The sequence below is a fragment of the Eleutherodactylus coqui genome, chromosome 13, assembly GCF_035609145.1.
Source record: "Eleutherodactylus coqui strain aEleCoq1 chromosome 13, aEleCoq1.hap1, whole genome shotgun sequence".
In the NCBI taxonomy this organism is placed as follows: Eukaryota; Metazoa; Chordata; class Amphibia; order Anura; family Eleutherodactylidae; genus Eleutherodactylus; species Eleutherodactylus coqui.
This window is the reverse complement of record NC_089849.1, coordinates 37,384,547-37,400,543: the sequence shown is the minus strand read 5'-3', so window position 1 is coordinate 37,400,543 and position 15,997 is coordinate 37,384,547. Positions and strand designations below refer to the sequence as shown.

General features: G+C 44.2%; 1 protein-coding gene across 1 annotated transcript in view; it reads left to right on the top strand.

Moving 5' to 3' along the window:
• VAT1 (vesicle amine transport 1) overlaps positions 1–15,997 on the top strand; it is a 51,593-nt gene that overhangs the window by 17,342 nt on the left and 18,254 nt on the right. Inside the window, exon 2 of the mRNA XM_066587167.1 lies at positions 12,416–12,623. Coding sequence (XP_066443264.1) covers positions 12,416–12,623 — 208 coding nt within the window. The remainder of the gene's footprint in view (positions 1–12,415; positions 12,624–15,997) is intronic.

Sequence of the window (15,997 nt, the reverse complement as noted above, 5' to 3'; positions counted from 1 at the left end):
CGACTGTAATTTTAATGCCAGTGCAGCCAGTAAAACTGATTGGAATTAAACTGCATTAATGGCGTTGTCAAGTTTTAAACTAACTGCCTATTAGCAAGACTCATACCAGTCATCTGTTTTGCTTCCTGCAGAAATCAACTCTTATCAGCATATTGACCCAGCAAACAGCTCTGTTCTCACTGCAGTGGTCAGGTTTGGTGTTGCAGGCGTAAGCTCCCTTTCACTTCAATGCGAGCTGGACTGGCAATACGAAGCCTGGTCAGAAAGCTGTTGGCCCTAAGTAGACAAGGACACGGGCCAGCAAACGGCTGATCGGCAAAGGTCTCTGGCAGCCGTCAATAGCTTACAACCCCCTTTAAGACACAATTTGGCTATTCCAGCTGTATGCATTTATCATACTGTTCTGAGGAAATGTGATCTTTGGCATGCTTAGTTGAACGCTGCAGGTCAATCAATGGTAGCGTGGCTCGGTCAGACCTGGAATAGGTTTGTCTTGTCCTCAATGACTTTCTATACTAGGTGTGGCATTTGACTTCAAAAAAGACAACTGGCTAGCAACTGCACTGCTCGGTATGGCCTTCTGTTATACATGTGATCTCCTTATCTGTAAACTATTCTTGAGCTGGATCTGAAATGGCCTTAAGGGAGTAATGCCAACAGGGCACTTATTAGTATGGTAGCGGCCAGGTTGTATTGGGTCAGTAGACTGTCCTGCAGCGCTCCTGGCCGTCTGCTGATGCTGTATCGTGCTGCATTAATTAGCAGCGTCTGTTTCTGATTGCTTCCTACTGTAGTCTCTGTTCTGTAATCACATTTCCAGAAGCCAGATTCACCCACCTCCTATTTGCTTCATTAAGGCAGATTCCATCTGTTGAGCTGTTCTGTGCGCATCAACAGGTCTGTGCCGAATGGATGCTGCTCAATAATTAGATATTCACCTGTATCTAAGTTGCAGATCAATATGGCAGCTCTTTCATGTGGGAAGTGGTTGATCTTGGATGCAGATAACCGGAGTATGACCAGAAACTGGTATCGGGGTTTATTGGCAACACACTGCTAAAGTGTGATTTTATAAAAATGTAGTGCAGAACATCTAGAGACATTTCTTGGTGTGTAAGACTCTATACTTTTATATCCGCACATACAACATGGCAGTGTTGAACCTTTTAGAGACAGTGCCCAAACTGCAACCCAAAACCCACTTATAGCTAAGTGCCAACGTGTCAGACGGGACTGATCACTAAAATATATAAATATAATGCCATTACTACTGGGGCTGATATAGGGACACTATTACTAATACTATCCCCTATATCCTCCCAGTAGTAGTAGTGCCCCCCCCCCTGATAACCATATACTTACCCCCTCCTCATCAAAGCGCCGCTGCTCCTTTGCTCAGTGCTGGCGCTGATCCCAGCTGCACACTACGGTCAGTCTGTTGCCGGGTGCCTCCTCCCCTGCTCTTGGCGAACCATGAAGGTGATGCCAGGGGAGGGTGAAGGAAAATCCCGGCTGCACACTGACGGCAGTGTGTGCCAGGATCGACACCACTGAGTGAATACCAGCAGGGGAGCTGTGGGACCCCAGCTGGCATTCACTACCCCGCCCCTGGCACGCATGCCATAGGTTCACCACCACTGCAATATGGGAAAGCCAGTTTTAAACTCCTTCACGCATGATCTCTTAAAAGGACAGGGTTCAAGCTGACGGGTTCCCAGATGCAAGTAGCATATTATTGAGCTGAGCTGGTTGATGTAGATCAAATTATTGCTCATTCTGGGCTTAGAGGTCCAATGGGTGGCAACTCTGTATGACATGTAATAAATAATGGTTTTCAACTCCTAAGCCCAGAATGAGCAGATATAAATGACATGATACGGAATCACTTGCTACAAAGCTCATACTGCATCCAGAGTGGATTGCATTTTCAAGTTAACAGGCTCAAAGCCCAGTTTCATATCTACATTGGAAAGTCCGACTGAAGGTTCAGTCGTAGATCCAGCTGAAACTACCAGAAGTGGAGCTGCATCCAAAAGTTGGGCAGAAAGTGAGTGTACCCCATTAGTCACTGGGGTCTGTCCGGCCTGTTCACTTCCATCTAGAGACAGAATTGTTCGGCCTCGGATTCCTCTTTCCTGTTGGGGAGTTCACCCTATTCCATGTAGAGGCGAACTCTGCTACATACGGCTCTCTTCTGCAATGGATTTACAGCAGTTTGCCGTCACCCTTGCAGTATATTTCCCGCGGCATGTGGAGATGCCCTCACTAACGGTGGCAAAGTAATCCTCTAGAAGTCCCTCTTGGGTGGACGTGGTGTTCTCGAATTGTAAGTGAACCTCCATGTCGTCTCTAAAACCCAGATCCTGACTAGTTGACATCCCATGTTAATTTAACTTTCCGCTACACACTGAACTCTTCACAATGGGCTTTTGCCAGTGGAATAAAATGTCTGGAAAGCAACCAATGACTTTCTGACTTCAGCCTAGAAAAATGATCTATTGAACTGCCAAATTCATACAGGAAGTGTGTAAGTTGGCTGAGCTTTGTCTCTGAAACTGCAGAGATACGATGATCTGCTCTGCAGCACAAAACGTGACCCTTTCTGGACTCTGTATCCATATAGCAGCACGCCTAGGAATTAAGAAAGTTCACAATCTTAATTAGTTTTTATAATGTAGCCTTGTCCTATGAGCTTTCATCACTTTACCTCGGGCTGCTCTCACACCTATTAGGACTAAACCTGTTTGGTCTGAGATTTAGTATCCCTGCTCTTAGAGGAAAAACTAAAATTAAAAGTGGTGTGTGTTTGCTTTTTGGGGGAGGGGAAAAAAAAAGATGGAAGCCCTGAATTAAAGGCCCATTTACACAAAACAGTTGCTCAAATGAACAAATTTGAGCAATTATCATTCAGTGTGACCTGAAAAAAAAATTGCTCACTTGTCATTCGCAGCTTTTAAAAAAAATAAATAAACAAAAAAAAAAAAACTCCCTGGCTTCTCATCCCATGTAAATGCTCCCCATAGGAGGTGAAGCACTGAGCAAGAAGCCGGCGGTAAGACTTTCAGTTTAAGGCTGGGTTCACACTAGGTGGAATTGCCATGCAGACTTTCTGCATGGCAACTCCACCAGCGGCTCTTTAACAAGATAATCCAGCAAAGTGGACGAGATTTGAAAAAACTTCATCCACGCGCTGCGGCTAATCCGTTGCGGCCAAGTCGCACAAACTGACATGCGGCGCGGAATCTAATTCCACGGCATGTCTATTCTTTTCTCGTTTCTGCAGCTGCCTGTCTCCTCTCTATGGGGAGTGATGGCTGCAGTAGAATGCCGATGGTGAGTGACTACCATAGTGGTGATGTCGTTTAAAAGTCGGTCGGCCCGTGTAAAAGGGCCTTGAGCCTTAACGTTTGTATGAGCAACAGCCTTACATTTGCTCTCTAGGAGGAACTTCTTGTCTTTAAGCTCACCTGAAAGCCAAGTGACTATATTAGCCTGTGCAAATGGGCAGTGATTCAGCTCTGAACTGCCTGTCCAATGTTAATGGTGGCGGGTGGCCAAGAGATGTCATGCTCCCTCCATTCTCGTGTAAATGACTTGGTGCTGTGTGAAGGCGCAGAAGTGATAATAGGAAAGCTGTCAGACACTTTTAAAGGTACTTAATTTTTTTTTTTTTTTTTTTTTAGATGGGACAACTTGTGCATACAAGTCAGTGAAAGAAGGTATATTATGTACAGGTGTAGTTAGACTACTGCACCAACTCCCAGTGCATGACCTGTAACCAAACCTCCAGAAGCAATGTGACCATGCATGTCTTCTGTACCAAAGCTGTAGGTTGGGGTATGGTCTGTCCTTGTGGAGCACATTGCAAGGGCATAAGGAGCCTTAAACTGGGTTGACACGGAGGGGATTTGCCGCGGAAATTCCGTGCAGAATTTCACCGCAGCAAATCCACATGCGGCCGCTAATCCTGGGATTAGCCAGCCACGTGGACGAGACTTCTCAGAAATCTCGTCCACACGGGACGGCAAATCCGCTGTGGCTAAGCCGGCAGAAGCCGCCGTTGCGGCGCGGATTTGCCGACCGCAGCATGTCATTTTTTTTGTTTTTTCTCGCTGCGAGCACACTCCTCTGTGGGAGCTCCGGCTGCAGCGGAAAAGCGAGCGGCCGGGCCGCTTCAAAACCACCGCGGGTTTTGAAGCAGTGGTTCTCCCGGCAGAATTTTTTTATTTTTTTTGGCTGCGGCCAAACCGCGAGATTTCCGCCAAGAATCCGCCCCGTGAGAACCCAGCCTTATAGGCTATGCAGTGCGTCCTGGGGAAAATGCCTCTGGAGAAATCTATATTGGATGTAGCTAGTCAATGTCAACCATGCAGCATGACTCTTTTTTTTTTTTTTTTTTTTTTTTTTTTTTTTTGCAAAAGAAACCAGAACACCATCACCTCAATGGCCTTACTTGCCTATCAGTGGCAAGTAGGGTTCTGGTTGGCCAGCAACCCCATAACTCTGGTTTTATGTACATCCTGAGCTGTGTGGCAAAACTTGTTAACATTGACTTACAGGGTAGCTGACGTCCCATAGGTGAGAAGGGGGGGGACTTCACAATGTCATTTGCATGTACAAATTGAAAGGCCATCTGTGCATTCTGACAACACTACAGCATTAGCATTTGTACCAGTTATTTTCTCAGACCTGAACGACATTCTAGGAAGTATCTGATGTAATGCCTTGTGGTGATCACAATTATAGATGGTTCACAAACCTTTGTAAAACTGGGTGTAGTAACATTAAGTGCAGCTAATTGGCGCATGGCTAGAAGTCTTACTGAGATATAGCTTCACACGTGTGACTCCTTCCATGGAGATGTGCCCTGGAAGTAGTCCCGCATTGTCCGCTCCTGCTGGCGACAGATTTACAGATTTCACTTGTCTCAAGGTCGGAGCTCTGTCTTGTAAACCCTTTACTGTTACTCTGGAATGACTCCAAGCCCTGAGCTGTTTGAAGTCTTGTTCATTTACAGATCGGACTGAGATTTCATTGCCTTGTTGCCAAATATTAATTAAAAGCCAGTTCTTGGCTTTCTGAGCCGAGTTTGTACTAGAAAGTCTTGTCTAATAAACTGGCTGTACACTTGTGTTTCCTTGTAATGGTAGAAGCCTTCATCACCTGGGAAATGTTCAAGGTGACAGGTCTGTCCCTAGTGGTCCAGAGAATGGCTCATCACCTTCAAGTTCTAGAACTGCCAATAGTTGACTCTTTGCTCTAGCGATTTCATCCCTCTGTAGAAGCAAAGTGCAGTATTCAAGCACATGCTAACCAACTTGGTGGGAACATGGCTGCCAAAAGACTGACCATAACCAAGACCAACAGTTTTAGAGAAATGGTTCTCAGTAGAAGAATGCAGTGAACAAACCTGGTATAACCTTTTAGTATTTTATTTTGGACTGGCCTAGACCAGTATTACAGCCAGTCTCATCTTCAGCTACTTTTGAGTAGAAGGGCGTCTCCATGGGAAAGCACTTCTCTTTCATTACAGAAAACATCAGATGGAGGATAATGGGACTACTCTTGTGAAGATGTTCTTATTGGGCTTGCCCACAAACTCAAGACAGATGTGGTGATGTGTTGCAGCCTCCTCTTTAATGAAATCCATCAGTTATATGGCTTGTACATAGAATGTTTGTGAACCAATAACGAAGAGCTGCCTACCTGTCATTGGTGCTTTGTCAACACTAATGTTCCTGGGATGCCAACACAAGGCCATTTCTGTATCTCCTAACACCACGAGTTATTAACCTTTTTGAGTTGGGAGCTGTACCATTTCTCCTTGATGAGACTTGCAGGCTATTAAGTGCTCCTCTGGGAACTTTGGCATGCAAATAGGTGGTAGAATGCCTCTACAGCATCAATTAAGGACCTCTTTACATAGAATATTGTTTAAACAAGCAAAAATAACAATTCGCTTATTCATTTCTGAGAATAATTGTTGACTTTTTGGCTGATCGTTTGGTTTAAATACCGATCAGTCAGTGGTTCTCCTTAACTAATACAGCGGGCAGCCCAAGAAAACTCTGACCTTTGCCAACGATAAATTGTTATGGGGAATTTGCCTTCCAATAAAGGTTGCTTCCCAACCTTGCATCACCTGATACTGCAGGGCAGCTCAATCACCATATACTCTAGTAGCATGCAGAAAGCCAGACTGGGATATGAGGGAGCTAAATGGTCACTGCAGACTAATGGGCAGCCACTCAACTCAACCCAAGAGCCTGCGCTGCAGTATCAGGTGATGCACACTTGGCTTCTATTTCTGTGAGTTATGTCTTTGTACATGTTGTTCTCACCGCTGATCTTAAATACACAATACATCTTTATTAAATCCCCTAGAGGAAGCTGCATGTGAAATGCAGGTAGGTGATGTGGAGATACAAATGCTGACCATCTGCTTGGAGATGGATGGATAGATTAAGATTGGCTTTGTCTTGTGATCCTGCTTTTCTTACATGTCTGCTGTTCTATCTTTATCAGGTTTTATAACTTGGGATTTAATAAAGAGGTGGTTTGTGTTGAACTGGATTTGGACTGTGTAATCTGCCCCTTTTGACATGGAATATGGTAATTAAGGTTGTCTTGTGTTGGAAATTTTTATAAACCACGACTTGATGTTCCAGCATTACTTTCTGGAGGCTCTCGGAGCGCTGATGGGGTTTTCTTAACACGAAGCGCTAATAGGTGGCACTCTTTGTATTAAGCCCCGAGTTGGGTTATTTTTCTGCAGCTTGAACGCAAGTAACCCAAGCGCTTTACTCTAACCTCTGCATCGTAAATCCCAGTTTCCTTGCTCTGTTTACATGGGAGGGGGAATGTTACATCAGGACTTGGCTTCAGAGCATTCTGCAAATGGAAACTCTCACCCTCTGAATTAATTGCTGTTGAGTTAATTTGGCTATGCAACGTCCTCTCCTCTATCTAGCTCCAAGTCTAAGGGCCTCAGAAGTGGTCCTGTAGTAAACAATTTAGTAGAACTTCATGGAGTATACTGTCTAAACAACTCCAAGATTCAGAAGAAACTGTTGGTCTGAAGGGTTAATAGTAACGGCTCCCTACTAAATACCTAGCAGCCACTGACTCCAAACTGGAAAATATGGGAGTTGGATTTAGTTTTCAGATTTAATTATGTAATTTTTTTTCTGTAGAATAAACAGCACATCAGAGCACTCAGTATAAACTACACATTATTCAAAGCTCTCCTCCCAATTACTGCGCCCCCCCCCCCCCTTCCAAAAAAAAGACAGTCTTGGAGCCTATTTAGGGGCAAAAAAGCTAATCTAAGTCTTATTTTCGGAGTGCCTTATACTTGCCTAGCAGGCTTGGTCCAGGCCGCTCCTGCTGCTCTCTTCTTGCAGTCCTCTGCCACCCACAGAAGTTTACTTTCTGGTTACAGGAGTCATAAATCCAGTCTCCAAGAATCAATGGCTCTGGTTGGCTTAGAAGCACACGAGAGCCAATTGATGCAGTGCTTTCTTGAACCAATCACAGCCATTGGTTCATCGAGTGCTGCATTGATTGGCTAAGCAGCATTTAAAGAACCAATCACAACCATCGCATTGTCTAGGCAGGATTTAAGAATTGGCTGAGTTGCAGCATTGACTAGTCAACTCAAATCCCGCCTCCAACATGAAGGCTGTGACTGGTTCTTTGACTGCTCAGCCAATCGCATTAGTTCTTGAACACTGCTCAGCCAAGCGATGTAGGGCTCGATGACCCAATCAGGACAATCGCTTCCTGGAGGTGGGATTTATGAATCCCGTAACTAGAAAGTGATCTTCTGTGGGCAGCCAAAGACTACAAGAAGTGCTTCAGAGAGCAGTGGGAGGGTCCTGGATCGAGCCTGCTCAGTAATAATAATAAAAAAAAAAAAAAACATTTTTAAATGTAGTGCTGCTTGGGCTTGTTTTTGGGGAAACGGGGTATCTACACCCCTAAAGTGAGGATCGTGTCCTGGTAGATATATCCAGCACAGGATTCATGTGGAGCTAATCTAACAGACCTGTCTAGCATGCAGCACATCTGCTAGATGTAGGGTTTTTAACCTATAAAGCCAGAGGATGGCTGTAAGGTGGGGGTGGGGGAATGAAGTCTTGCCACAATTTGCTTAAAGCTTGGTGACCATTTTTGGTGCTCTAGAGCCCTGGGTCAACTTTTAAAATCCAAAATGGCCTTTCACTGTGGCCAGGCATTCTAGCATGCTTCTTAGCTTATGCCTTCATTGTCCATATCTAGCATGGAGTGTTTTTTCACTAGCCATATCCAGCATGGAGTTGACAACAGAATGAAATGGGCCATGATGACATGCAGAACATCTCATTCACTGCAGGCCAAAATCAATGCTGTATGGATGTTGAATGCAAAAGTGCTGCTCAGGTCTTGGCCAAGGTGGATCTCGACAACTTGGTAATGACCCAAATCTTAGTGCAGTTGACTCTAAAACACAAACCTATAAGGTGCAACGCAGATGTAGCACAAAGTTATCTTTAATACTCTTGCCATTAGATCTTCTGTTGGGTAAGCACTTGCAGAAGACTGAAATTAATAAAATGTTACATCTGTATGTAGACTTTACACTTTCATATGTAATGAAGAGAAGACCAAAACGAACCAAATGTTCATGATCTTTAGACTAGTCAGTGACCGGCTGTGTAGTAGTGGACTACTGGCCCCCAGCTGCCTTTACTGACTCGGGCTTATGACTTGTGTCTTTGGGGCATCCTCCACTCTTCAGTTGACATCACTGGTTTTCACTTATACAGTACTTGTGACTTCTCACTGCAGTCCTCAGATGTGGCAGTTCAGTTACATTTTAGTCTGCCAGCACATGATCTCTTCGTTTCCGGCCCAAAACTCCTGACATTGTATTTGAGTTCCTTTGGCACAGCGTGCCCTATTAACCCTTGTGACATCCAAGTGTACAGATGGCTATTGGTGAGTGTAGCTGTCAGATGCTCCCTCCTTTCCTCCCCACCAGTGACTGCACTCTTACAGCCCAGTTACATCATTTTGTGGTTTTTCTACTATTTTTGGCATGTGGATTTTGCAGTGTAGGGTTTAATAGGTGGCTGATGAAATGCTGAGCCAGCAGGACTTCTGCAATTTGAAAGGTTTAAACTTTCAAAAAGGTTTAAACTTTCAAAAATGTTACTTTAGAGAATTGCCATACTTCTGCTTATGTGACTTGTTAAAGGGGAGGTTAAAATTGGGAATCGAATGGAGGTGTCCAGGAGGAGCTGCTCAAGGGGTATGTGGTCTTGTTGCCCAAATCACTGTAGGCTGAATGCAAACTGGTGGAAGTTCCATGGCCAGATTTCACACAGAACTCTCGCCGTTGCACACTACAATAGGATTGCATTAGTTTATGCAATTTTACGCAGACAGCCACGATTTGACTGTATGAAAACTCACGCAGTAACCATCATGGCATGTCCTATTTCAGTCTTGCACTGCCGCGTCATTGCTGTCACGCCAGCCGGCACAACCGCAGGGCATAGACGCGGGACAGATAAGTCACAAGTCACTGCATGGGTTGCATCCCGTTGCAAGAATTCTCGCAGTTGGAATCCTACCCGGCCGTCTGAATTCAGTCAACTAGTTGGAAGCAAAGCCCTGATCCAATGTATCATGGTACATCAAGACTGTACATTCATCCATGATGCTGACCTTGAGGAAAAAAATGTAGCCGCCAATGGCAGACAAACTAACATGTCCGCATGTATCAGTGGGGGTCAGCTGCATAACGGCCAACATCAGATGTTTATATGAGAACTGGGGGAGGGAGGGAAAGGACACGTGGAATAAGCCGACTCAGTAGGTAGTTATATAATACAGAATTACCAACAGATGTCTAACCACTAGAAGCTGTAAGTAGATGGAGTGAAAGCGTGACGTTGGACCACACTTCACCTGTTGCATGTTGACTTTGTGTTTACCACACTTGACGTGGTGTATACTGAGAATATAACCCATTTCAGTGAGCAGGGAATGCTTTTTATTCAGGAGTGGGGGGGCCCAAGCTTGTAACCTCGGCAAGGGTATACATGACACTTTGAAATCAAACATAGCTTTAAGGTTGTATATTTAAAGTGTTTTTGGAAATGAAGACTTTTTGTAATTCGGTTTTCACTAAAATTTTGCTTTAGTTTAGTTTGCAGTGCCTTGGAAGGCAATTCAAGCACATAAAGCCCTATTTACACATAATGAATGTCGGGCAAACTATGCCTGACATCCTCACATGTACTGGCTCTTGTGCTGCTGCACAGGAGCGAGTATCGTTGGCTCGCAGCTGGAGGAGCTTCCACTCCTTCCACTCCCCCAGCCCTCTCCATTCACTTAACAGCAGCCGTTCAGTACTGAACGGCTGCTGTTAACACTGAACGGCCTCTGTGTAAAGTGAATTGAGAGGGTGGGGGAGATCAAGGAGTGGAAGCTCCTCCAGCGTCCCGGGTGGCCACTGTCAGAGCCAGCGATACTCGCTCCTGTGCAGCAGTATGGGTGTCGGGCATCATTTGCCTGACATTCATCCTTTGTAAATGGGCCTTAAGGGTCAATGCACACAGGCGGTTTTGAATTGTGGAACCCGGAACTGGCGACCGCCTCCGGATAACGCAGCAAATACCACCCATAGCATGCAATGCTAAAGTGATTCTACATGCTCACGAGCAGAAGCCAATTGCAGTTTCAGCTTGCAGATGAAAAATCGCAGCATGCCCAATTTTCCTGCAGATTCCGCACGGACTGCTTCCATGGAAGTCGTCCAACCCATGGCCCATCTGCAATTGATATTGTGGACAGGCTGTGGACTCTGGGAAAAGCAGGAGTTTTAAAAGGAAGAAAAATCTGTACTGCGCATGTCCAACTGCGAGCTGTGCAGACCATCACCAGTACAGAAAGAAAAAAACTGGGTACACACGGATGCCACTGCTGCCAGGATCAGATTCCATATGCAGAATCCAACCCGCCTGTGTGCATGCAGCCTAAAGGACTAAAGTCTTGGGCTGGGCTCACACGGGACGGAATTTCTGCAGTGAAGCTGTTATGGCCAAGCCGCGCTAAAACTGAAATGCAGTGCAGAATTCAAAGCCGCGGCATGTCAATTTTGCGCTGTTCGGCATTGTTTTAAAGCGGCTTAAGTTTTGGTGCTGCATTTCTGCCGCAGAAATATTGCGGTCATTCCGCGAGATTGATGCAGGATTTACTCCGCATGTGAACCCAGCCTTATGCATTCACTGCCATTCCACTTAATTAGTTGCTTCCCTGTTAAACAGCAATCACACAGCTGTATGACAGTGCTGGTGGATGATGGATGACACCAGGAGGACAGGACAGATAGAGCCCCCTATTACAGAGGGCTGTAACTTGGGTGACTTTTCTCTCCTTAGCAGTGAGGGAGAACAGCAGCTACTCGGAATAAGATAGCTGTGTAGTATTGAGTGGGTGTGGCTGTTACACAGCCTCAGAGGAGAGGAAACTGGGATCTGAGCTTGTGCATGCTCATGAAAGACCAGCTAAATGCTGGAAACAACCCCCTTCCTTTCATCCAGCCAGTTGAATGTAGAAGAGAACCTGCAAGCAAAGTATGAGGCTTTCTAAATGCATAAGGAAAAAATAATGCAAAAAAGATCAACAAGTCTTTTTCTTTTTTGTCATGCACAAAGGCTTCCATAACCACTTTAAGGTACATTCATGCAACAACAAAGTCGTTGATGTATTGAGTTTCTTTTTACAGAGCGATGAATGTTTATTAATTTGCCAAGATATTATTCATAGAAGGCATCTCAATACAAATTTGCGTGAAGCTGAAACTAGCAACTTGTCATTCGTGTCACTGTTGGTGGCCTTGTTTACGCTGAGCGACTAGCATTTGAATTTGGTTTTCGAGCAATTCGGACAATAGTTGGCCCATTTATAAAAGTAGCTTTTAGTTTAGGAAACTGCTGTTGTCTTTACAACTGACAACGTTGTCATTCATCCTCTTCAATCTCCAGCTTGTGGTGCTGCTCATGAGGTTAACTGAAACAGGAATTCCAAAGCCAATCCATGCAATATTTGGCTTTGGTGCTTTGATCTATTTAGTCTGAGGTACCACAACGCCTCTTGGAATACTTGTGCACCAACAGCCCAGTTTATAGCCAACCGACATGTTGGGATAGTCTTACAAAATTGATACTATAGGTCTTTATCTAGACTGAGGCAGTCAACCTGAAGATGGAGGACAAGCTGGTGGTGGTTCAAAAGTCATCTGCTACCCACTTCTGGCCATCTTTAATGTAGTAATGCAGGATAAAATTGGTGCTAGAAACATACAAAGCTTTGATTGTATTCTGTCCCTCCTTTTAATCCCTTTTTTTTTTTTTTTTCCCTCCAGGTTGGAGATAAGGTGATGGTCGTGAGCCGATATGGTTTATGGCAAGAACTGGTCACTGTGCCAGCCAACCGCACCTTCATCATGCCTGAAGGGATGAGCTTTGAAGAAGGTGCTGCTCTGCTGATAAACTACATGACTGCCTATATGATTATATTCCACTTCGGGAACCTTAGACCAAAACAGAGTATCCTCATTCACATGGCAGCAGGTAAGCATCAGAAGGGATTATGAGCCTCATCTAGGCTCTGGTGCAAAGTGTACCTCGCACATCTGCAATGGGTGGATGTAATCTTGGGCAGCCTTGAAAATCAGCAGGAAATGGTAATAATTGATCACCAACCAGGGATGTGTGATTCTCGTTGGTTTCTTTGTTTCAACCACTCTGAAAGTGTGCAACAAAATAAAAGCTGACATCCTTTAATGGTAGCTTATAATGGAGCATTCCTACTGACACCACTTCCTGCTCTTTATTTAATGGTGAGTGGTTAACGTGCTTCCTTTCCCTTTCCTGCATGTAAATGATCGGTCTTCCTGTCCAGTTCTGCTACTTCCTGTTTAAGTTCAAGTATTGTACAGGAAAAGCAAATCTGAATACAAAGACATCCAAACTTAAGTGAAGGGAAGACTTGTTTAATCAAGGCAATGGTGCAAAGTTAATCCTCTTGACGGCTCTAAACCATTAAAAATGGCTCTCCAAAGGGGAACATGTCATTTAAATTGTGCCAATTGTCTTCAGTACATTTGGAATTTATTTCTTGAAAAATCACTTGCAAAGCATTATGGTAAATTCGTGGATCTGCATATGTGGAAATGTTAGGGCAAGCTGTTGGCTATAAATGTGTATCTTGACCCTTAATTCCCTAACAGTCATATTTAAGTGTAAATCTCCAGAAGGGTTTGGGTCATCAATAGATCGGCAGTGGTCTATTGCTCAGACCACCATACCCTCCCCCCTTACCCCCTGCCTATACACACTAATCGGCTATTTGATGGGCCAGTGCACTGGGCAGATATCTGCAGGAAGCGGACGGCCTGCAATGCTTGGCCACTACGGTAAGAACAGAGCTGCCTGCTTTCTGGCTTTGGCAAACAACTGATAAGAACACCCATTTTAATCAGCTGATCTATAAGGATAGGGAATCCATAGTTTACAATTGGACAACCCCCTCTTAGTGCATTTCTAACCCCCTCCAATGACATATCTAGTGTTTAATCCTTTAAGGCTGTACTTGCCTATTCCTCCCCAGGCAGTCTCCTTACAGCATCTTCTCACCAATCTCCTGCAGTCTCCCGGGTCATGTCGCCTCCAGTCGGTCGAGTCTTCCTGTGACGAAGAATGTAGTTTGTCACTAGTGACGTAGCGTTCTCTAGTAGGGAATGCCAAGCTATTGCTGAGATTGCACATGCGTGCTGTCTCGCGACAATGTGAAAACTTGTGGCGAGACAGCACGCATGCATGACTGGAGTAGCTAGAAGATGTGGCAAGCAGACTGACAGGGGAGGAATAGGTAAGTCAGTGTAGCTGAATCTCACGTACTTTGTGACGAGTTCTTTTTTTTTTTTTTTTTTTTTTTTTTTTTTTTTAATTATAGCATTTTGGGTGCATTATAATGTACTGAATAACTTTACTATTTTATTTACTGTTGCTTTGGAGCATGGAAAAACTTTTCACCACTTTTTGGTGTCTTATTTTTCAGTGTAGTAAAAATATTTTCTAGTACAGGTTATGGGTGTGATGCTAATTATGTGTAGGTCTTTGTTTTTCAATGTTAAAGCCTTCTGTAAGAGGAAAGATTGCAGATGGTACAGTTTTTGCTGACCCATGACAAGTTAAACAGTATAAGGGAGTGATTAAACAAGTTGGAGTTTTTTTTTTTTCCTGTTTAAACTCTTTTTCTGGGAGAATAAACATGAGAAGAGCAAATATGCTTCTGGTACAGGGAGATATACCAGAGAATTAAACCTGCTCTGCTGCTTGTCCTTCCTCTCTGCTCTACACACCCACTGAAAAGTGGCGGCTGTAAATTCGGGATTCCTAGCTCAAATGGCTGTGGCTCTGCTTCTGTGAGGTAAGCCGCTGCTGGTCTCTTAAAGCCAAGAACCTTGTCTGAAATGACACAAAAAACGTGTTGCTAGAGCCGGAGCCACAGCCTTTTGAAGTAGAACACTATAATGTCCTTTTGTCCTGGAGAACGACTGGAGCTTGTCCAAAACTGAAGACGGCCACCTTGGACCATCTCCACAGCCTAAAGTAATTGTTAAAGGGGTGCAGAGTTTAAAGTTGTAACTTCCTCTTGTCCCCCGCTGTGCATCTACAAACTGACTGGTTGCTCCTCTAGAGCAGATCTAGCACAGCTTAACCGTGTGTGTTTATGCCTTAAGATAATTTGCCTTCCAACAGCTTTGTGCCAAGATGGTAATATCTTAAGTCTTAAGGTAAACCTTACTACATCTATGTGCTCAGTCTGTACTAGGCTGCAAATGCCCAGATCGCAGGGCACAGTGGGTGAATGGGAGGAAGTGTACACGTTACAGGTTTGAAATTGGGCTATTGGGGTGATGTAAGGTGGCCAGAGCAGCCTGGCATTGATATAAAGAACTCCATGAAAACTCCTTTAAACCGTCTGCTGCTTTCTTCTTGGAAGCTGTGTATGTGGTTTGTGCTCTCCAGACACTCATGTGATCTAACATCTAAGCTCCAACTGTAACAATTCCCACAATGCACTTGCTCTAACAGCAATCAGCAGAGTTCTGCATTTAGCATTTTGCCTAAACAAAGAATAAAATTAAATCTGAATGTACAGAAAAACATTGGCTGAAATTGTGGGAACCTGGTGTGTCGAGTACACAGGTGTATCTAGTGGGTTTTTGGAAATGGAAGATCTTCTTGAATTTGGGTTTTGCAGACTGAAAAAACTGAAATCTTAGCAGCTACTGGTCTGTTTACTGCCAAATGCTCCAGATACTCCACCATCCCAGAGTAGTAATCGGAGGATGACACAAGGATTGATAGCTGTGTAGCATAACCACATCCACCCGGAACTACACAACCTCAAGCAGGGGAGGGGGAGCTGAGCTTTTGTGCATTCCTGAGACCAGCTGATGAGTTCTGGGAACCCTTGAAGACAGAAGCTTACATTGCAGGGTCTCCTACAGTCTAGTATGAGGCTTTCTGAATGCATCAGAAGTTAAAAAAAAATCCATGCAAAAAACATTTTTTTGTCTGTGCTTTTTCATTTAACCACTCTAGGCAGCAGCTTTTTGCTATATATATATATATATATATATATATATATATATATATATATATCTGTTTAGTTTAAAGCTCCACAAATGTCCTTGCCCATTATGATATTGTATTTCAATATCACTCTTGGGTTATCAAACTTGTTTTTTGCTAAGTTAAACTGGGTGCCAACAGTTAGCCCCCATCCCCAGTCTATATTCTAGGTAGAAGGTGAAGGATGGATTCCAAAAGCCTATAGGAACACTAGTAAAAGGGCTCCACCCTAATAAACTGTGATTCCTGACCATTGGCAGTACTGTGTCCCAACTTAGGTGAGTTGCATTGTCTGTTACAGC